At 33.4% G+C, this 24,011-nt stretch overlaps 1 protein-coding gene across 2 annotated transcripts in view; it reads right to left on the bottom strand.

Moving 5' to 3' along the window:
* Nucleotides 1-4,420: 4,420 nt before the first annotated feature.
* LOC111046950 (glutamate receptor 1-like) overlaps nt 4,421-24,011 on the bottom strand; it is a 351,004-nt gene continuing 331,413 nt past the window's right edge. Inside the window, exons 12-20 of one of the 2 annotated variants that reach the window (XM_039431260.1) lie at nt 19,780-20,024; nt 18,043-18,198; nt 15,002-15,200; nt 13,376-13,620; nt 12,003-12,111; nt 10,667-10,804; nt 8,613-8,684; nt 7,941-7,972; nt 4,421-6,843 (exon numbers count right to left, since the gene is read on the bottom strand). In XM_039431260.1, the coding sequence (XP_039287194.1) occupies nt 7,943-7,972; nt 8,613-8,684; nt 10,667-10,804; nt 12,003-12,111; nt 13,376-13,620; nt 15,002-15,200; nt 18,043-18,198; nt 19,780-20,024 (1,194 nt within the window). In that variant the 3' untranslated portion in view covers nt 4,421-6,843; nt 7,941-7,942. The remainder of the gene's footprint in view (nt 6,844-7,940; nt 7,973-8,612; nt 8,685-10,666; nt 10,805-12,002; nt 12,112-13,375; nt 13,621-15,001; nt 15,201-18,042; nt 18,199-19,779; nt 20,025-24,011) is intronic. The other variant, XM_039431259.1, reaches the window with a different exon arrangement.

Below are 24,011 nucleotides of genomic sequence, written 5' to 3' on the forward strand. Positions count from 1 at the left end.
AATACAGTAATGTACTCCCTTCTGCAATGTGTGATAGCCCGAATCATGGGATATTCAAGAATTCAAATGGGCTGCTAATTAATTTTATTCTAGATTTAAACAATGGGATTTTTTCCGATTATGAAAAACATTATACAGTGTAATATTTAATTCTCACAAGTTGAAAAATTTGGAAAATTTCCAAATTCCATTCATGTACCAAAAACAACAATATTTCAAATCCAGATACCTTAATAATTGTATCTGAACAGTCAAATCGTTGAGTTGCTTCAAAAGATAAAGGAGATTCTCACTTTTGATTCATTCCATTCAAAATTTGTGACATTCTACAATAAAATTTCAAAATTGATAAAATGTTGTTAGCAGAATATTAACTATTCACACACACACACTCACCTACACATTTCACAACACCATACGACAAAATTTGCACCATGAATATTTTCAAAAACTTGACTAATATTTATTCAAAATAGAAACCATCATTGTCTATAATAATTTCATAATTCTCCATCGACTCGTTTTCTTACAAATACATATCTTTTCAAGCTTTAAAGCTCTTAAAGTTACTTTCAGTATACGTTTTTTAAGTCATAATAGCTTTAACAGAATGCAGATACTTGCAGAATGAGCAACTTAATAATATGTTTGACTTTTTTTGGACTGGGAATTGGACTTAATTTGATGAAATGAGAATATAATCTTATTTCAATCATGTTTGAGAATTTAGGGAAAGAGCAATATTTTGGGCTGTGTCTGTTGTCAATCTTTTAATCTTGCTGTGATATTATTTAATGGATGAGAGGATGAATAAATTTATGAATGAATCAATTTATTATTAATCGATTGAGTAACTAATCAATGTATGAATAAGTCTATCAATTAATTAATTGTATAATGGATAGGTGATGGATTGATGAATGAATGGAATAATAAATTAATAATAATATTGATGAATGCATGTATAAATTCATGAATGGATGACTGGATGAAAGGATAATTGATGTATGGATTATTTTCAAAGAGAAAACAGATACATCAATACATTGCAACAATTCTCTCTTTTGAGAGTAGTCTACGTATATAAACGTAAGAAACAGCTCAACTGCAATGAGTAATACTGGAATAAAATTCTCATACTTTAATTTGAATCACAACACTGGATAACACGATCGAAAATTGCACACGAAATATGAGTGACTGCAGTGGAATCTGAAATAATATTGATAAATCCAATTAAAACTGCCAGCATCCCTCATCAATGCTATCCCAACTACCAATATACACCAAGTTTGAAGTAAATATCACCAAAGTAAGCAAATCTATAATGAAAGCCTAACTCCATTCTTAGCCAATATTTAGAATATCCTCACATCAAAATGATACACTGTACATCTTAAGTTTTAAAAATAGAATATTTCTGAAAATTATTTCACTCAAATTGATTCGATACTGATAAACTTAATGCTGTGTCTTAGCCTAAATTGAATAATGGTATCAAAAACACACACCTCCAACATAAATCTGGCATTCATACATTCATCAATGCACACATTCTGAATACACACACGAATATAGGACTGGAATCACTTGATGAGTCTTGATTTGAACAATATAAACAACTTTTCCAATAATTGTCTCCATGACCAGTCGTGATGTGTCTAGATTGATTAATTCCATTGTTTAACGAAAAGAAGAAATATTGAATTATTCGCTACTGAGGATCGTTCTTGAAATAAATCGACACATATCGAGAAGATACCTAAAATATTCAAAATTAATTCAGGAGAAAAACTAACTTTGAATTTTGTCCGAGAGAAATATTTCTTATGAAATGTTCCAAAATTTACTATGTATTGTGTCTTCCTTAGTAATAAATAGATATTTCAATTTATCATGAAATTGAAACTAAACAGTGGAACTTCAAAGCTTTGTGAAATGTTCATAGTTCTCAAGAGAGAGACAAAAACTGGTATATTTGTGAGTATGGAATAGCTATTATTGGAGCATCAATACAGGGAGCTCATTGTAAAAAGTTTACAGCTTAACTGGATACCTGAACTGAATAATGAGATAATATATATTACTATTTAATCATCAATCATCAAGTTGAATTAATAATTCTAGATAGAATTTGAAGAACCAATCAACCTAGACAAATCATTCCTAGTCATATCCGACATGAATTGGAAACTTATAATATATTTACAATAAATTTAACATAGAGTACGACAATAGATGTTATTATATAAATCTTAACTTCAATAACATTATTATTTACATGGATTACTGTTTATCACACCTCTATTCCATTTACAAAAATGACTGAAAATCAATAGGTACTTATCATATCTTACAGACCGTTATTCGAAAAACATTTAATATCGATACAGTAATAATTATTCATATCTCATAGAATATCAATAATATGAGAATTGATGACTATCTACGTTGTTCAATCCATCTATCAGAGTCTTGTTTGGAGAATATTATATTGAAAAAAATTATGAAATGAGTCTTTTTTGTAATAGAAACCTTCAAATGTGATGAGTAACAACAACTGATTTGAGAGAACATTATTCTGTGATTGATAAGATCGGGAGAAATCACGCATTCAATGAATATTATGGGTTTGGAAAGTAGAAATTCACAAGAAAAATAATTCCCCAAACAACAGACTATCAATGACAGATCCACCAAGTTCACACTCAATAAATTTCTCGATTGATTAAAACAAAGTGGATTAAAAATGAGAATATTGAACTCTCACTTTTCAGTATACTTTTTACAAATATTTAAATATTGAATCAATTAACAAAACAGTTGAGTGGTGTATTGAGCATAGTGAATAACATTCATTTTATCAATTGATATCGACCATGGACATCGTCAATATTTCCTAAGAATACCTTGAGGTATCATAAAATCAGATATTTTGTTTGCCAGGTTAGCTGAGACTACTATGTCGTTGCACCCTTCAGTTTGGCATTCCATACAAATCCTATGAACTTCTATCCTAATGTCAAAGACGAATAGATAGCACTCAACGTTTTATCAGGCAAACGAGAGAATAGACCCAGTCTCAGTTACATCTTCATCAATCTCGAATGATAAAATCACAGAGCTACTCGAAAAAATTGGATTTTTTCTCATTATTGGGCGATATGAAAACCTACACAATTGAAAATCGCAATGAATAAATAACGATCAAACACGTTTTATTTATTTCTAGTGTACTTGTATTTGCATTAATTGACCAGCTTCCTCAATAAATATCAATACCACTCATATAAATCACTTCCATTCAAGTATAACCATAGATGAGCTATATATTGTTCATAGAGAACTATAGATCTTCTATTGTGGATATCATACATGGTGTGTTCCTATTGATCGATGTCGGTGGAAGGAGCCTATTGATCAATGCATTGCAGGCCTGTAATTAGCTGAGGCAAGCCACAATCGTTGGTGGGACGTTCCCGCGATGACAATCGGATTAAATTCCCAGCTGAGTCAAATGAAATCACAAAATCAACTCCACCAGTAGCAATCTGTCGTTTTGATTCATTCTTTTTTAATTCATATGACCGTCAACGTTTCTATTTAGAGATTCGCGTTGGAGTCTCAGCATTGGTTGTCTGACAAGCATTGATGTTATTGCACAAATGTGTTGATGTGATGTGTTAGCACAAATGCTGACTATAGTAAGTCTTATTAGTGGCTTATTACAGCCAATTACAGACCTACTACTCAACCAATCTTTAGGCACCTCTTAACGACTAATAATAATGATACGGAATTGATAGACACACTTCAGCTTCAGTTCTGGAACCAATTGAGATGTAATCTATATATATAAAAGCGAAATGGCACTCACTCACTGACTGACTGACTGACTGACTTACTCACTCACTCACTCACTCGCAGAACTAAAAATCTACCGGACCAAAAACGTTCAAATTTGGTAGGTATGTTCAGTTGGCCCTTTAGAGGCGCACTAAGAAATCTTTTGGCAATATTTTAACTCTAAGGGTTGTTTTTAAGGGTTTAAAGTTCGTCTTTTAGCATGTATATTCTTCTTCTCCCAATCTCTTAATTATAATTGAAATTTCCATATCATATGTTACTATAGAACTATAATCTAGATAGAGTACCTCTTCGAAACAGTTGTTAACTGGCAACTAAATTAATAATTTTGTCAGGTTGGCATTAAGTTGAGTTGACTTTGTTAGGTTGGCACCAAGTTGAAGATTTAAATGCATTTATCGTGGAAAAATTGATTGGGCACTGCTACTTCAATCCTGGGAATATTATATTACTAGCCGTCAGGCTCGCTTCTCTCGCCATATCCGTTTAGCCAGACGTTCAGTCTGGACCCCCGACTGGATTGTCCTAATATATGATAAAAACTCTCAAATGAAAAATGCAGGCGAGCGCAGCGAGCCTGCTGATCTCATTCTTGGACGATCCAGTCGGGGGTCCAGGGGGCGGAGCCCCCTGGCTAGACGGATATGGAGAGCGAAGCGAGCCTGACGGCTAGTTAACAGATAAAATTGATTTCGAATGCATTCATCCTCTTGCAACACTTTGTTTTGTCATAAATGATAATAATTATACTCACCACAATTCTATCATTATATACAAAAAACTCTATGGGAAACTATTATAGCTCCATCCAAAGGCCAAGAAGCGTGATGAGCAAAATACATATTTAAATGGCAGTGAAATACAGATATCTAAGATCTAATATTATTAGTCTCAGAGTAATTACTATTATTATTTCGCGACTACTGAAATTTAGAAAGCAATGGAGTGATTTGATGTGAAGAAATTTTGTCATGAGTATTTTGATCATTTTGAGTTGATTCTCATTAGGGAACGTTGAGGACTATAGGTTTTTCATTCCTACTGAACTGACCGCTGTCCGACTTCAATTTTTCTGCTTGTATCAATCATTGTCAGAAAAGAACAAACATAATAAGTATGAGCAAATATAAATATGTAAAGTAATTATAATATATTTTTTGAAAAGAATTGTTATCAAGTGTGAACTCAGTGCTTGAACAACATCACCTACTAATAATTGAATAATGTTAAAAATTGCGCTTATCTCTGACCGTTCTTACAACTATAAAGTCGGCAGTTAATTAAACATCAACAATCAATACCGTGCAAGGATGATCAGGACTTTAACCATAGTTTGACCAATGACGGAGTTGGGGGAAGGTTGAGGAGTTGAGTTTATTGAATTCCAAAGTATATAGATTTACGTAATAGAGGTTCCCAGTCTCTTTGGATTTGATGATAAGTCTACTACTGTGGCCGGCCACTGATGATGGTTCCAACAAGCTAATATGTCACCCAGAATGTGTCCTGATTGGCTAAATGTCATGAACAGCTAGTTCTTAGTCCTTTGAAAGACATTCTGGGTGGCGTGTGGGGGGGGGGGTTGTTGGAACGGTCATCAGTGGCCAGCTTGAGATAAATGGAGGGAGATATAAGAAGGTGTTTCAAAATTCAGCTCGCAGTTAACAGGGAAAATAGAAACGTTTGGAAAACTTCTCAAGCATGGAGCACATTGAAAAAATGTTGGTTGGGGAGTTCTTTTTAGGAAAACTATGTTAACCCAGCAGAGTAAATAAATATGGAGGTCTCCGAGAAATGAATCATGAAAGTGCTGCTCATAAGTGCAGCACTTGAATAGAACTAGGACTCATTTAAAAATCTAATCATAATGCCGCAGGTTGTCTCATCAATACTATCTCATAAAATTATTAGTAAATCCCATAAATTAGTAATTAGTCAGTCCCATACAGGCTGTAAAATATACGATTCCTGTATGATTTAATAATTCATTCCTTTCAAACTTGAAATAGCTTCAATTTGAGCTTTTTATCGATTAAAACTTGATAAACTTTGGTATACTCGTACATCTTCATTGATGAATATCAATAAAATGGCAATGTCTCTTCGATTTTAACATTGTGATTTATTACAAATTGCAAACATTATTCATTTGAATTTAGTATAGGGAATTAGTTAGTTATTATTTAGTTCACAATGTATGGAATCGATATTTTCAGCAGTGAAAACTGTTCAAGTAACATGGTCAGGAGTATGCATTTACAAAATCAAAAATATTTATCATGCATAAACCAAAAATAATATTAGTGTACTTCTCAGTAAATGGTTTTTTGAAGCCCTTAATATGAAATGGGACTGATAATATCTATGAAACAAGACCTGCCCTTATATCAAAGACACTGGTCAACCTCTATTACTTGAAAAACCTTGATTTCTAGTTTTGGAATTTTTCTTGAAAAATGTTGAGAATTATGTGAAGGTTCTCAAGTGTTTCAGGAATATTGCTGCATTTTTATAGTTTTTTAGGGTTTCAGAGGCAGGATTGGAGGCGAATGTACATGGTAGTATTTACAGCAGCAGCATATGAGGTTGTACGAGGCACTGCGGTGATCTGTTCAAACCGGTTGAAGGTGCACTACAGTGAAACCGGCTCAAACCAGTTGCAGCTGATGGTACATCATAGTAGAGTTGATTTGAACCGGGTTTGGATGATGGTGGACCATAGTAGAACTGGTTCAAACCGGGTTTGGACGATGGTGGACCATAGTAGAACTGGTTTGAACCGCTTGTAGCTGATGGTAATCCATAGTATAACTGGTTTGAACCAGTTATGGTGGCTGATGGTGGCACACTGAACCGGATTGAACTGGTTGCGGCTGATGCGGGCGCATTGCAGTGCGGCCATCAGACCTGGGTGTGTGTGTTGCTGTGTAACTGGTCGCCATCTTGTGGTGTCAGCTGTCCGGCTGGTGTGTAGTACTGCAAAATTAAAAAATCATTAACTGAAAAAACTAACTGAGACGTCATGTTTCTTGTTAATTTTTGAGAAGACATTGAAAATGTTATAGATGCTGTAAAAGTTTATGGAAAATAATGTCCTGAGATCAGTTGAAGAGAAATTGATAAGAAGTTTCAAATTGAACTGTGGATAGTTTTTGAGAAATAGTGTGAAGTACTACTTTGATACTCAAAAATGCTTCCATTGGAAAATGTATTGGAAAGACTTGGTGTATTCCAAAGGACACACTATTAATCAAGAGACTTGAATGAATCTTTTATATTCTATAAGTCAAAGCTATACACACTATAATGATGTGATTATATATTTTCTAGACATACTATTATTGTTCCAATGATACGGGAGGAATAATTACTCTCATCAGACTATCATCCTTGAGTAATGAATGTATCCATCATTCATGAATAATGGAGAGGTATCTCTATCTCTATTTCTCCTCTATGTATCCATTCACAACTAAATCGCATAGAATGATTACTATAAGAGTGAAAATAGCTGAAATCATGTGTGATAAATAATCTTGTCAAGGTTGTATGCGGGTAAAGTGGATGTAAAACAAGCAATTTAAAAAAAAAATCAATAGAAATTCAGTAGGCCTGTTTGATGAATTGTGTATAACACACAAAATGTGGTAGATAGCTGTGTCATTTCAAAATGAGTTGATCATGCCTTGTATACAATCGAAGTCATGTACAATTCACAGAATATCTCAATGGTGCATGGATATTCTTGATAGTGAGCAGATAATGGTCATTTCATATCACAAAGACAATATTATAAAGGGGTCAGAAATTCAATCCAGTAAATAGGTTTCTCAAATGAAGAATGAGGCAGAATGAAAAACACCTAATCTAATATGACTGCTCTCAGTCAGCATTTTTATTCGAATTTATTATTTCACACTGGAGATGAATCATGAACTCATTTTGTTCATTTTAATATTAAGCTTGAAAACTGCGTGCAATGACTGCTCTGCTCAGAGCAGGGTAGATGGTCTGCATAGTTCAGGATTAAAATTTAATAAAAAATTCAAACTCAATTCTGTTGTATATTTTACCTTCAAGTGTAAACATTCGCATCTCTGCTCTCCTGAAATGATAAATGTTTTCTTGCAATTTAATGGTATTTGTTTCATAAGAATCATAATACAGTATTAGAAGTTTTGTATCGTTGATTTGAAAGGTTGTTAGATTGAAGATATACTTTCAAGTTTGATACTATGTATCTTAAATATTATATATGGGGCTATATTATTCAGACCTAAATTGAATAGGAAGGTAATATTTACTGGAGATGATTTCTGTTAATTAGCTGCGAATTTTTCAGAATCAACTCCTTAGAAGTTGTAGGTGATGTTGAATCAACATTCATTATTAGATATACTTTTTATTATAAATATAATTCAATTTTTTATGGATTAGCTCCAATTTCTTTTTATCAACTTCTAAATGATGATTTTTGTTCATGATCATTGACCGGAAAGTTATTTATTAATTTATTCATTTATCCTTATGTCTTTTATTGGCAGAGTCATCCTTGTAAGGATATTTTGGAAGGTAGGCTACGGTGATTATAATATTATCATCAATGATTAATTGGATGGTATTAGATGTGACTTCATTGTATCGTATTATTTATTCCAGTTTTCATGTTATTATAGAACTGATAGAACTAAATTGGGAATTATCATGAACCTTGCGACACAATTTTTAGACATAACTGTACTTACTCTCACATTATCGAAATCTCTACTTCCTATAGTCATTCTCGCTTTTGCTTTCATAGCATCTGACAGGGGTATCTGTGAAAGAAAAGAAAATTGGATCAACGTCATGTGCTGTAATAAAATAGGTAACTTGAATTTCATGTTCTGCATCACTGAATCAGCAAAAACTCCTGAGAATAAAGTTGGCTTTTGAAATTGATAGCCCAGTGAGAATTATAAATAGAAATTTCCAGAATACAACTTTGAAATTCAACTATGCAGTAATATGCTGGGAAGAGATTTGGTTTTGTGGTTGCGCTGATAAGCTATATCGATAACATAAGTTTAGCTCCATGCGTCTGCCACTCCTGTTGTGAGGGTGACCTTAATAAGATCCAAAGATACTGAACTCCTCTAAATATCTTTTATGAGTTTGAAAATCGGCTCTCAGTGGCTCGGAACTCACCTAAAGCTTTCATATCTCATTATCCGAATCATCACCCGCGTCTTCATAACATTTTCATGAATCGGATTGCTGAAGCTTATCTGCTACGGAACATGATACAGGAGTAATCAGCTAATAGTACGCTTGCACCATCTAGCGGTGGAAATTGTAACTAATATCAGATTTGCTCGAAACAGGACTCTATCACGGATCAAGGAAACCAAGGATTCTCTACTCAGTGACTATCCTCGAGCTTATCAATGCTCTCTCACTCATGCTTCTAAGTTTTCTAAAAATTTTGAGCTTAATGTTCAATTTGAAAATATGATGCAAAGATCATAGTGAATGAATTATTTGGTGAATACCAACATTTGAATTTTCAATTTAATAATGAACAAATTTACGATTTAGAAAGCTTGAGACATGTCTGAAGAGAGTGATGAGGCTTATCCTATGTTTTTGATTTTTGAGATTATTTTACAAATTATATAATATTATTATCTTAATGCCTGATTGAATTGAATAATGTCATATTTGCCTTGTAGAACAATTTTATTCCCTACAATTTGTTCTTTATGATATTATTAGACAATACAATGAATTATAAATATCAAATGATTCCATTGTTGAAATGAGAAATAAAATAAATGTATTTTGCAAACGAAATAAACCTGGAGTCATGTATGAACTTCCCAATAGGCCCACCGTAGTTACAAAATTCTGTTGCAAGATGGGGTAAGATTTCAGACATGAAATTTTAGCAGTCTACCACCGAAACGTAGCTTCGGCTGAGATCATTCCTTTGACAGAAAACTGTAGTTTTTCCAGTTCATCGTTTTTAATTTTCCAAGCTGAGTAGTTTCCAGTAAATACTACGAGAACGGCTTTTGTGAAGATTTGAATTCCCTACAAGAATAATTATGAAATTTGATTGTTCAACTTGAATTGAGAGAGATACAGAGCTCCAAAATGGAAGTACCTGTAGGCCTATCCTGTTAAATCTGTTACATCTTTCAACAGTTTTATCCGTTACAGGAGGTCCCACAAGTGAATAGGATTTTATACTGTATTGATCTTGAATACTTCACTTAAATGGGCTACTTTATTCAAATTAATAGAAACAATATAAAAACATGAAGTACCCATTTTATTTAAAACTTTGAAACATTTCAACAACTAATTTCGGCATGATTTGGGCATTTTCAAGTTTTAATGTAAAAATAAATAAGATGGTCAACCTTCTAGTATTGATCTACTTTCTCCCTCTTTATAAAAAATTCTGCATCGAACAATAAATGCATGATTTCTAAGCATTCTTCAACTTTCTCTTATTATTTGTTATCTTTCTCTTATCATTCCTTATGAATACACTTTTCATGGGAATTTACATATTTATTTTTGTGATTGATACAGTTTCATAGAATTTTGGAACGTGTTCCTTTCTTCGAATGACTTCTTCTTCTTCTTTCAGCTCAATCGTTTGATTGGTTGGCAACCCTCCATACAAAATATCGAATGATATAAAGCATGTATGAAAATCAATGTGTAGTTACTCTGAAAAATCTTGCTTTCCTTAAAATATAAGTGAATTGATAATTTTATTCTGATTAGAGATTTGTTAGAAGTGGCTTACCTTGTCCCTTGTTGCCTCTGTATGCGATTTGTAACAAAATTCTAATAGAGCAACTGCCATAGCTAGAATTAACCCTCCTATGAGTATGTAGAATATGCCAGCCACGTTACTCAACGATAACTCATTTCTTGAAGCATCCTGGAATTCGAATAGAGAGTTTCATCAGATTATTTCAAGAAAACTATTGGAGAACAAATCACTTTTTAGAAACGTATACGCCAGCCACATTACTCAACGATAACTCATTTCTTGAAGCAGCCTTAAATTTAAATAGAGTGTTCATCATGCTATTACATCAAAATTATTGAAAAAAAAGTATCATAAGAATACGGCAGCCACATTACTCCACGATAACTCATTTCTTGATGCTTACTAGATTCATTTCTTCATTACTTCATTTCTAGATTCGAATGGACAGTTTTATCATTGAACCTAAATTATTGGAGAACTGATAATTCTTTCGCATCTCAATAATACTGAATATTATTCAATCTGCTTATATTCTCGGAATAATTAATTTCTCATTACTTTTAAAATCATACATAGTTTTATTACTAATATTAGATCTTGAACAACAGTATTAACAATATATTATCGTTATGGAAGATTCCTTATCCTATCTCAACTATTACAGGGGTTATCACTCAACTGAATTTGGAATAATATGACAAGCTCAGCTTCTACAAGAACTACAAAAACTACGACGACGGCTACATCAGTAGTCAAATTCTTGAACCTTTATTGTGGAATCCCCTCCCGACCGTTTTCTGTGAGCAACTAATTTGAGTTGAAATAAAATATAAATATAAAAACAAAATATTCAAAAATAAATGTATATCACATTGAAAAAATTTAACAATAGAACATGGAAAAATATTGAAAAAGTATTTAATATAGAATATTGAATATAAGAATATTGAATAAAGAATATTAAATAAAGAATATTAAATATTTACTGAATAGCTAGAGGATAAGTATGATTGTTCCTCATTAAATGAAACAAAACATTTTAATCACTCAATTGAATGATAAGTAGTATAGATCCTTGAAATGGGATTACACAGAGCTATACAGTAAGCTATCATTTATTCCTACCTATCTTCAACACGTCTCTGTATCAAGATAAATGAGAAGCAAAAATTAATACTGTAAAAGCTTGAACATCAAGCAACAGAATGCAGTATGCAGAGTTCGAATTTACTGATTTGCAGTTGGTTGACCTACCGAGGTTACTGTCTGCCATTGGCCAAAACAAGACCCACTCACAATGGGTGGAGCACTGAAACTAATCCGAATGCAAATATTAAAATGAGAATATTATTCTTTTAATTCTCACCTGTTTATCACCATGCCTACACTCCGTTCTGTCGTACCACCATCTATTAAGTAGTTTTGTCAGCTCACCATTCTCAATTAGAGATAACACAGCCAAGTTTATGTCCTCCCTGCAAGAAAAGCAATGGAGTGAAATTATTTTGGAAGAATGAATCAGTAATTAAATGAATGCACAATAATAATAAAGCATTTTTGTTGCTCTTGTCTTACTCAAGCAGACAATAATTTTTAAGTGTCATTTCTCAATGAAATTAATTCCAAGATTATTGGTGTAAGATAATATCTGTTCTAACATTTCGTCTTGAATGTTTTGGACAAAAAATCGTCTTAAATAATCCTGCAATTTGGTGCTCCAATAAAAATTGACTATTGTCTCATTGGTTCCTTATCTTGATGACTCACTCACTCTTCGAAAGGATGCTTTTAGAACTGTTCCAGCACTACTCAATTTTTTATTAGATGTACAGTATATTGTATTTCATATTCATGTATTATGTTTTTTTTTGGGAAATAAATTGAATGAATGTAATTGAATCCTTCCACCTGAGTGAGGTATTTAAGGATATTGAAATCAGTCCTGCAATGCAATATTTATTCTCTCATACATTTACCCAAACAATAGAGAATCGGAAAATGCGTGCCTTCTTCCGGTTTTCTCGAAAAAATGGAAAATCATTCAGATATTGTTGACTGGAAATCTCATAATTTCCTTGTAAATTCTTTTTGTATCATTCTATACTCATGACTCACTCACTCACTGATCACGATTTCTGAAGAACTACTAGTCTACGACATGGATTGCAACAAAACTTGAGATACCGTTGCAAATGATAAAAGTTGATCAAGAATTTCAACTTCACAAAAAAATTCGTAATGACGAAATTGATGAAGCATTTCACCTTCAACTGTTCAATTTATATGTGAACACTTACATATCACTGATTAGAATGATTAGGAGAAAATCAGGAACGCTAACCTATTTCTTTCTTAAATTACTTTCTCAGATGAAATAACAGAAAAATGAATCCAATTCAATTATTTCAATAGTTGAACAGATTTTATACTAGCAAGTTCATTATTTTCAAGGTAAGTTACTACCATTATATGAAAAATACATTAAGTAAAATTCAATCACATCGTTGACCAGTTTTCATGCTGGACATATTTTGTCCAAACTGCATGGGACATTCTTTTAAAACCACCAGAATGGACCAGTTGGACCAGAATGACATGGTCAGAGAAAACTTCTATGATGCTGTTTCTGTATACTGTGACATAGTCTGTGAAATTATAATTTCAGTTCTGATAACGTACAGGAAATATTATTTTTGAAGGATAAATAAATAGGCTTACATTTAGGAGAATTTGAATTACCTGAGTGGAGATCCTAGGGGAGTAGCCACCCCGAATCCTTTCGAGTCCAGATTCCTACCGACCTTCATAGTGTCGCACGGCTCTCTCTCATTGATGTAATCATTTTTGGGTGACTCAATGAGAAGCGCATACTTCCCCTTCGACATACGCACTCGCCTAATTCCCTCGTCATACGTTCTCACGAAAACATGCTTCCTCGAGTTCATGAATTCCCACATCTTGCTGTACAGTGTGATCTGCGACCTCTGTAAAATATCCAATCAAATCAAATGTTCTGAAATAGTACACAAATAATGTGAGTTCTACACGAGATAGAATCATCAAAAGATAATTCATGATGAGTCCTATCATATTGAACAGAAATAATCACAATAATATTATGTTCAAACAGCCATATAATGTAACCAAATGTAGTTACAAGCATTCTGGATGTGTAAGTAATGAGAACACACATAATACACAGCATCGCCTGTGATTAAGGCCGTCAAGATTATAAGAATTGAAATAAATATTATTATTATCACTATTTTTACATTGATTTAAAACCTACACAAATCATATGATTGATTGAAAAAAAGAAAAAAAAACTTCAATAAACAATATATTATTGTAGCTGCATTCACATGTGATTAAAAATGTTCAAATAAATTATTTCTTCAACTTAGCATGATACGATGATGCCTTGAGCATCGGAACCCTGGTTCTTGTGGAAATTGAACATTACAACTAGAAAATACAGCATAATGATTATTCAATTGTATGGGGAGAAATGTTGTAATATTCCTCTATGATTTAATACCACTACATTTGTTCAAAAAAATGCAAAATACAAAACCAGGTTTCTTGGCAACAGCAGCCACATCTTTAGCTTTTCATGTAGTGATATTGACAACATCAATGTCTAACTCTTGGAATCGAGACAACATAAATTGTGTTCCAATTCCACAATTCCAACAAATACAATGTTCAATTTATTGGAATTATTACGTATGGAATTTTTCAAATATGCTCGAAAATGTAATATGAACAGTTCCTCTCATCAGATATGATTATGATCGAAATGGTGAAGATATGTGCATATGAGCTTGAACATGTCAAATAAATATTCTATACTCACATGTCATATTCTATACTGTCATGTCTTATTCATACTCTGAAAAAAATTCCCAGATAGATCCAAATCTCCTGTTCCTTCCTTCCGCATAAAATATGGTTAGAACAGAATATAGATTTGATCCATTAATGTGTATTATTTTGTTCATACATAAATTGAGCCAATAAATCTCACACAATCATTAGACTTCATCAACATGTGAACATAGAAGCAATCCAGCTGCTCAACGTGCATGGAGTAGGAAGACTTCAACGCAGAAAGCCACACCAATTAGTTTAGTGCTAAAGTGTTCAAATGGAAGTGCAAAAGAAGAATACTGCATCCTTTTATGTGAAAAAATAACCTTTAGTTTAATCCTTGACCAGTATAGAAGACTTAACCAATCGGTTTTACCTTCACAAACAATATTCTTATCAATTTAAGTGAAAATAGAATAGCTTATTAGTCTTCAACTGGGTGCTATAAAAATCAAGAAAAAAAATAAATCTCATAAGAATGTAAACATGACATACTCTGAAGAAATCCCAGGTTGATCCGTGATAGAGGGTGCCGTATTCGACTTCGGTCTGCGAGGCCAGGTCTTCAGGCGAGTTGATAGGAGCCACCATTCTCTCCACTGTCAGGAATGCAGCTAAGTTGGCAGTGTACGACGATATGAGGATCAGTGTGAAGAACCACCACACACTGCCCACTATTCTGCCAGATATAGACCTGCAACCAAAAAAGTAGATTGAGTTCCATCGTTATTATAAGAGTTCAAAAAGTTGAAAAGTTAAAATAGTTTTATCACCGGGGATTATAGGAGCGATTTGTATCAGCTCTACCAGTGTTATATTGCATTTGATCAGTTATATTACATGATCATATTGATCAATCGAGATACTTGTCAATATACAAAAGAAGACAGAGAAATTGGAATAAATGCGACAGAAAAGAAATTTCTCAATTTAGAATTGAACAATTAAGAATGGAGAATATTAGTAATATGGGTGAAATTGGAGTGCAGATATGATATACCGTATTAATATTCCCATTCAAGACAACATCAACGCTTTTGATTTGAAATTTTGGAGAACATTTTCAAAATCTTCCTTTTTTTGTAAAATTGGCGATAGAATGTTGAAGATAGTTTTCATTAGCACGAAAAAAGTTCGATGGAAATTGGAAGAGTTGAGTCCCTCCTCACCACCCACATCCATAGATGTTGCCAAGTCGTCTTCAAGAGTGTATTACAAAAAAAAATTAATTAATTTTCGTAAAATCATTTCACTTATATGGGCCACTTTATTCAAATTAATGGAAACAATATAAAACTTGTAGTATCCTTCTTATTAAAATATTTTAAAAACTTTAAGATATCTACGACTAGTATCGACCTACATTGTCCATTTCCAAGTTTGGGTACTACAACTGGCACTATAACTGGGTATTACAAGTTTTATATTGTTTTTATTAATTAATTTTCGTTCATTCGAGCTGTGGATAACGTTGATCAACTCTCATTTGGCAACTTTGCATTATAGAGAGAAGATACATTATGATATCCTTTCTCTAAGGTTGTATTTACTCTCATTCTCATTGGAATCTAGGTTATTCGGAATGTAGGTTATTTGGTTGACTATAAAATTTGTTATGATCGTTATAGTATCATTTCCGTTCTGTTCGTCGGAATATCGTGTTCTATTGGGATGTCAAATATTATTTTTTATAATGTTTTAATGTAATGTTCCTGTTATCAGGCTTGAGAATCTTATGGAATTTCAAAATCAGTTCTATCAATACTAAATCACCACAGTGTGCTAAATTTCTTCTCCATCTTAGATTAATGAAGCCATAAATTAACACTATCATGACAGATTTCAATGGAGAATAGTATACAACATGAAATATATTTTATCTTGAAGAAATGATGACTACAAAAAAAATCTACTCAGTCAAAAAATTAACGGTGGATTATTTGATAAAAAAACAGGGGAGATAGTTGACAAAAGTGTTGTGAAATAGAAATGAGCACAGAAGAAGTATCTCATATTTATTGAATGGTAGATGTTGTTCTGCTTTGCCAAGGTGATAAAGTGGGATCCAACTTAAACTGTCAGAAATCGCTTATGAAAATAATCAGTGCTTCCCATTCAACCAATGCTGACAGTTTGAGAGAATTCCACTATACTACAATGAGAAAGATCCGAAACAGACGAGATCAGACAAGGCGAAAGTTCCTTCATTGATTTCCCATGGGCGAAAGTGGCAACGAATGCAGGAAGGAATAAAGAGACAAGGGAAAGAGATGCAATGATTGGTAGAGAAAGACAGGAAGATGGATGAAAAGGAGGAAGATGTGGGGAGAGACAGGAATGCAGGTGTAATAAGGGGGATAGCAAAAGGGACAGGAATGTGGTAGGATAGGAAAGAAAGACAAGGACGGAGATAGGGATGAAGAGATAGATGAATTAGATGGAAAGAGACAGAAATAGTAATGGGAGGGGGACAGGGGGAGAGTTAAGAATGTAGGTAAAATAGGAGGGGAAGACAAGGATAAGCATATAGTGAACCGTGAAAGTAGGAGCAGAGAAATTTGCAAGCAAACAAATTCCAGAGCTCAACTCTGGTGCAATTTCCAACCTCAAGAATATAAAGTTGATTAAAGGTGGCAACCATCTATGAACTGTGAGCACGTCTGCTTGTTTCATTGACAAATTGAATGGGATTAAAATGAATTCAAGAAACAAATTGTCTTACATTATTCTGGAGGAAATAGATTGTTCTGCTCTCATTAAAGTTCAAATTATAATATTAAATCGCAAGGAATTCATGTTGGAAATGAAATAGAGATGTGATAATGAGATTAGGTAGTTCGGAAAAATTCCACTCACAATGTTTTGATGGGACTATTTTCACTCAATTCTCTCAAAAAATTCAATAATTATACAATAAGCACACAACTAAAAAAATACAAGAAATATACTCTTATAAAAAAACTGATAGTAACCTTTTGTTTAATGAAAATGATAGTGCCCTATTGTTTTATTTCTGTATAACAAAACGATCAATTTCTAGTCATTGCCTATAGTAGAACATTCAAGTAGCCAGCCCTATTAAAATATATTGTTATGGTTCATACTATAAACTGTATTTAGCATATAATAGTGCTTTATCATAGTATTATTGTGCGAAGTGTATCTATCATCTACTGTAGTTAAATTTTATGACCAACAAGTAGGCAACACTGTCGGAGTAGGTCTAGAATCAGCTGTTAGTTGCAGAATACAATGCTTTCAACTGGGGCTAACACTAGTTTACTTACGTTACATTGCCATTCTCCCTAGACCAAGGCATTAAACTGATTCCCCTTGTAACTGAATATCAAGAGTATTATGGATATAGGTGGGAAAAGAACGAGTAAGTCACGATGTGGATCGATGCAACTAAACTGTTGTGTAATGATGAAAACATTTTGGAGTCTTTGATAGAGATATAATACATAGGACAAAAAAACAAATATATGGACCTGAATGTTCTGTTCGTATACCCTTAGTGTTTTCTGTGTTGTTACCTGGGTGAAATATCACATCCCTGCTGCATGAACGCCCCCAGTGAGAACCAGAGACTGTTGAGTATGCTAAAGTCATTGGCCAGGACACTTGGAGTGGCTCCCGGTACTTGGTGTAGCATATTGTGATGGTTTGTCTCTTCTGCATACGATATTAGCCTGCAAAAATATAAATTTTTAAGAATTTCTTGGAGAGTTTTGAAATTGAAATTGGAATAATAGAAATTAGAGGTCGAATCACCAATCTCTCCAATGGAAGGTGAATTAATAAGTTTTCGTGGTTGAAGTCATCTGTATTTTATGTCAAATTCTATTACTGAGCCAGCCAGGTCGTTAAATATCATTATTATTATTATCACTGAAGAAAGGTGCTCTTCTTCTACTGATGATTTCCATGTTATGAGTGAGTAAACAGTGAATTGATTCGATTCTATTTTGAATAATGAGTTGATAGTAGATATCCCATGGTATAGGGCGTTTATGTCGCAAGTTTAACTGTTATCCCAAACCGATAGTTCACATAGTTCTTTCCTATGCAGCTATGTGACGCTGGTAGTCTCTCAAATTGTGCCGTTCATACACTATCACCCCAACAAAACAGTAAAAATTTACAATAATCGTCAGTAATCGGCTTGAGGTAACAGTAGAAGTTGCGACATAAATTCCCTATGCCATGGGATATCTACTTACGCTATTGTTTCTCTATGATGATATCTTCTGTTAATAGCCTCTAAGTAGCAATATATTTTGTATCAAGTTATATTGAGTTGACTATTCATATTCGTGAGGTTGAATTTATTTATTCTTTAATTCGTCAATACAATCACAAATTACAATATATGACTGGACAAGAGCAACCACTACCTACGTAGACAAAGCCATAGTGGACGACAGGTGGTTGATGGTAACGTCAGCACAGGTAGGGCTCCTACACCAATAAAAACACTAACTGATTTAGATCAACTGAAATCAATAATTTTTCTGGTGTAGGAGCCCTACCTGTACTGACGACACCACAGTGGCACTAAGGCTATGTTTACAGAGGTAGTGGAGCAGCAGGCCTAGCCCAAAACTGCTCTGCTCATAGAGCTAATAATTTCATATATATTATAGAATTTCAAAAAGATGGGATATAATTTCACTCCTAAGAATTTTAGTCCAATTATACGTTAGAAATTTAGAAACTAAACATTTTCTAATCAAGAAGGATTTGATTTAATTGGGAACTGATATTTCACTTCATGAATCACTGAGAACTTCACTAAAATTAGTTGTTTTGAAAAATTTGAGCCAAAAAAGACATCAATATAACATAAAAATCGTATAGAAATCATATAATTATTTTCACTTTTTGTGTATTTGAGAAGTTTATATTGTGGTGATTATCCATATTAAATGAAAAAGACTAAGAAATTGTCAAAAACCACAGATTTATTGATACTTAGAAAGACAGGTTTTGGTTATTACACCATTGTCAATCTCTGATTAACTGCTTAAGCAGTTGAGACCGAAACCGGTCTTTCTAAGTATCAATAAATCTGTGGTTTTTGACAATTCCTTAGTCTTTTTCATTCAATCATATAATTATCACAACATTGGAAAGAAAAACCGAGGCGCAAGCCCAACACTTCTTCTGCTCCTTAATTTAGTTCATTACTGAATAGGCACTAAATAATGGAGTTGAATTGGCAATACAATATTGATCTCAGAGAATTTTTGTTATAAATAGGAAGCACCTACCTCCATTCATAAGGCGAGAACCTTGATACAATGAAGAGGACTATGCTGACTCCAATGTAGGAGAATATAACGCAGACCCAGATCTCCTTGGAGAGAGGGTTGAGGAAGCTGAACACTCCTGGTTTCTGTTTGACTGGTTTCTTGATCATGATGCTGATTCCCAGAGACATGAACGGCTTGCTGAAGTCAATCACTCGCTCTCGCTCCGATGTGATCGTCATTGGAGCTATGGCCATGTCTGCCTCCTGTCAAACAACACAACCATTTAAATACATTGCAGAGAAATGAGAGATTGCATTCATTCGGATGCTAACAAATATTCAATGGAGTAGCAGAAATACAATTGAAAAGGAATGAGAAATTACATTTATTCCAATGGTAAAAAATGTAGTAGCAGAAATACAATTGAAAAATAAAACATTGAATTTATGAGAATGCTAACAAATATTTAATCCAGGATTTTTCAAGGTCGTTGACAACATTTGTTTTGAATTTTTTTAGTGATTATTCCGCAGACAATTATTGTTGATTCTATTGGGAAGTAACTATTATATCTCAAGTTGAAGGTTACAGTTTACATCACTATAAATATTAGAATATTGTTTGTGGAACACTATGATAGAACTTGTTATGCATTAATCACTATATTTTTTATATTCATGAAATTATCCACGGTTTGTGTCGATGAGACAAATAGATGATTGGAAATGATTTGCTACCATTGACGTTTGGAAATGACAAGGAAAATTGTTGTTGTAAAACCCATTTGGTATGATATAGTATCAGCTCAAATATAAATTGATATAATACAGCCTACTTCTTTATTTATCTCATATTAACAAAATTGTTTTCATATTTCGAACCACTTTCAAATATGTGTATTTTTCTTAATTACTGTTGAAAAATTGTATAATTATGGTCAGTTCAGTTTCAAATCAGTACTGTAGCTTTCGTACGATAATTGAATGAATGAGAAATGAACATTAACATTTTGACAGACATTTGACTTTTTTACCATCAAATGAGCTCTCCAAAGATCAAGCTGGATGTTTGCAACATCTCCAAGAGTCCGTTACACGAGAATCAAAATGATTTCAATTTTTGAACGTGAAGTGACGTCATTTCATTGTAGTAATATTCGTACAGAGGTTCCAGATTCGTTGCATGGAATAATATCACGTTGGTTTTTCTTCGTGATTAGTTCTTGTGATTGCAGCAAGCTGTGAGTTATATAAGCGTATCCCAATTTTTTGTATATATCAAAGAGCATCCTCTTGATTCAACTTCATAATAAGACTGATTTCTCATTTAGTTCATTGTTCCCCTGTGAGATTAAACCATGCTTTCACATACTCAGCTCATGAGACCTTTTGATTGAAGCACATTCTGTTCAGGTGAATCTTGTTCGTTAATTAAACTGTCATTAAAAGACAACAAAGCATGATCCTCCTTCAAACAATGTAACTCCATCCTGTCCAAGTTTCATTAATTCAATTACTGTATTATCATTTGTATTTGATTCACTAATTCAATAATTGGCATGTTGATATTCTAGAGCATAATAATAATGCCCTGTGAATATTCACACATCGTACCCAATGAGTACCAAGGGTACTCACTAGCCAGCCCTACGTGCTATTGATTTTTTATACAGGACTAAGTAGTTAAATGAGCCTTGCATAGAGAGCAGTACTGGACAGAATGCTAAACAGAGTACCGTGCACATAATACTGCTTTACTAGAGAGAGTACGTTGTAATGCTCCAGCTACTAACAGGAAATTAAGAATTTCATGACAGGAAGTAGCCATGTCAGCATATTCTCGTTTAGCGGGTGGAAGTAGATGGTAATGATGAGGGGAGGGGGACAATACACGTACTTCAATAGACTTAGACTTAACTGGAGCTTACTAGCGAAAGTGAAATTGCTGAGATGACACTTTTGAAGATTCGCATCGATAATGGTACTGAGTTTCAGTTCTGCATATTGAGTTTTGCAGATGATTGCAAATGAGTTTATGTTTGCAGATTAGATAAAGTCAAGGTTTGTCTGGGGTTGAATCAACACTTGAAAGCTGGAGAGAATGTTTCCAAAACCCTGAATATTTGTTCCTCACATGATAACTTCGTTTTTTATCTCGAATAATATGTGTGGTCTACATATTATGTTATGAGGAATTGAAGAATTGACAAGAGAGGATCGAAAACTGTAGTCATAATTTTTGTTGACATTCAAATGGCGGTACGTCAAACGTATTTCAAAGTCATAATCCTTCATCAGTGAACAATACAAAGCGGAACAATAGAGAACTCAAAAATAAAATATCTCTATTAGTCTAAAAAACAATATAAATATTTTTTAAATGCAATCCAAAAGTGATTTTTGTACGGTAATGTAAGGTATATCAATCCAGTAAATTGTTTGAATTGAAGTGTTTTTGCTAGATTTCCCAACTTGGGCTCAATGTGATATATGATAAACTGGCAGGTGCTCCGCAAGGGTCAAATTGAAAACTTGACCCACTGAAATCTTGAAGAATTCAAAATAGGCCTATGAGCATCTTCGGTAAATTAAGGATCAATAAGAGATAAATCAAGTTTATCAGTCCAGTAGTTGAGACGTGATGATGTTATTCATGAATTTCGATCGTTATTCATGAATTTCCTATCCTGTACGTGTATAAGCCAGTTCTTTCCTTTATTATAGCACAGAGTAGAGAACACTACTGTTTTATGGTTTATTTCTTCCGTGATTATAGTATACATTATAGATGAAACAGGATGAAGGTGGGTATCATCAAATCGATCTACATTTTACTCTAGAATGGTTACTCTGACACAAACAGCACACGAAAATATTATCAATTCAATCCCATTCTTGTTATCCCATATTAAAATGCTCTATGAATTATTATCAAATCTATCATGAGATAATAATACGAGTACGTCATTAAGTTGTTTTGTACAATATAAATGCTGTGTAATTGACAAACGCTGGAAAAATAAACCCAGTGCATACGATATTATACGCAAGTAGGCCTAAGCTTGCAAATACTCGTTGACTGACGGGGATGAGAGCTAAGTAAACAGATTTAAGCTTTGGCTTGTCAGTGGTGTCATTTTGATGACAGATGAAAACGGTTTTCATCATGCCGTGATCAAAATTGACGAATAAAATTTCAAAATGTTATTCTACATTGTTGACTATGGTGTGGTTCACGTTAAACTGACAGCATAAATAAATGAAATTTACGAATCGAATTTCAAAATTTTATTTAACATTTCCGACTATGGCGAGTTATCACGTTAAAAACTGCCAAAATTACTTGTAAATGACATCATAGTGCTTCTCATTGAAGCAATGCTGACAGTTTAGGAGGAATCTCACTAGCGATTCAGGTATTATGAATTCTGTATGTCAGCTTACTCACTTAGAGTAAGAGGTGACTTCTGGTGTGTAGATCTCAAGTTTGCTTGGGGAATGATCTCTAAGATTCTAGATTGAGGGGGTTTACAAGCTCTATGCTTTTATTTGCAACTAAATATTCAAGTGAATACATGGTGATCAAATATTATAGGATAAGGGGTTACTTGAGATTATATAGTATTATACTGTACATAGTGCGTACAGATAACAGAGACAGTTAACCTATTGACAATAAGTCAACAATTATTGTTTTTAAGTATTCCAACTTGCGAAGGAATCTTAAAGACTTACAGAACAAGAGAGCATTATACCTTGCTGTAGTCTAGGCTTGTGTAAAACTAATCACTTGAGTGTAACATGCTTATCATTCTTGTCGGATAAGGAATGAGTGATCTGACGGAATTGAAATCATACCTTTAAACAGCTTCTCCATATAAATGTTATAAGTTATAGAGTACTGAAATATTCTCCCATATGTGTAAGTGTATTATGATATTATATTGGATTTTTATGGATGTGTTTTCAACTCGAGGTGAACAAAGTAACATAGTGATGAGTTAGTTTCAGATAGAGTGATTTCGTTTTTTGATGTCATGGTGAAGTTTAGACAGTAATGGACCACTTGTTTAAGTAATATGAGCATTACTAGTAGTTCTGTGAACAGTAGACCTCACGCAGTATTCTCATCCACAAGTACCTGATTGAAACTATAGACCTTAGGGAAATACAGCAATAGACTGGCTTCTCCACACATCTGTGTAATTACTTGTCAGCTGATTTATGATGAATAATTCTATAGTCTGATTT

This window comes from Nilaparvata lugens, chromosome 6, assembly GCF_014356525.2.
Source record: "Nilaparvata lugens isolate BPH chromosome 6, ASM1435652v1, whole genome shotgun sequence".
In the NCBI taxonomy this organism is placed as follows: domain Eukaryota; kingdom Metazoa; phylum Arthropoda; class Insecta; order Hemiptera; family Delphacidae; genus Nilaparvata; species Nilaparvata lugens.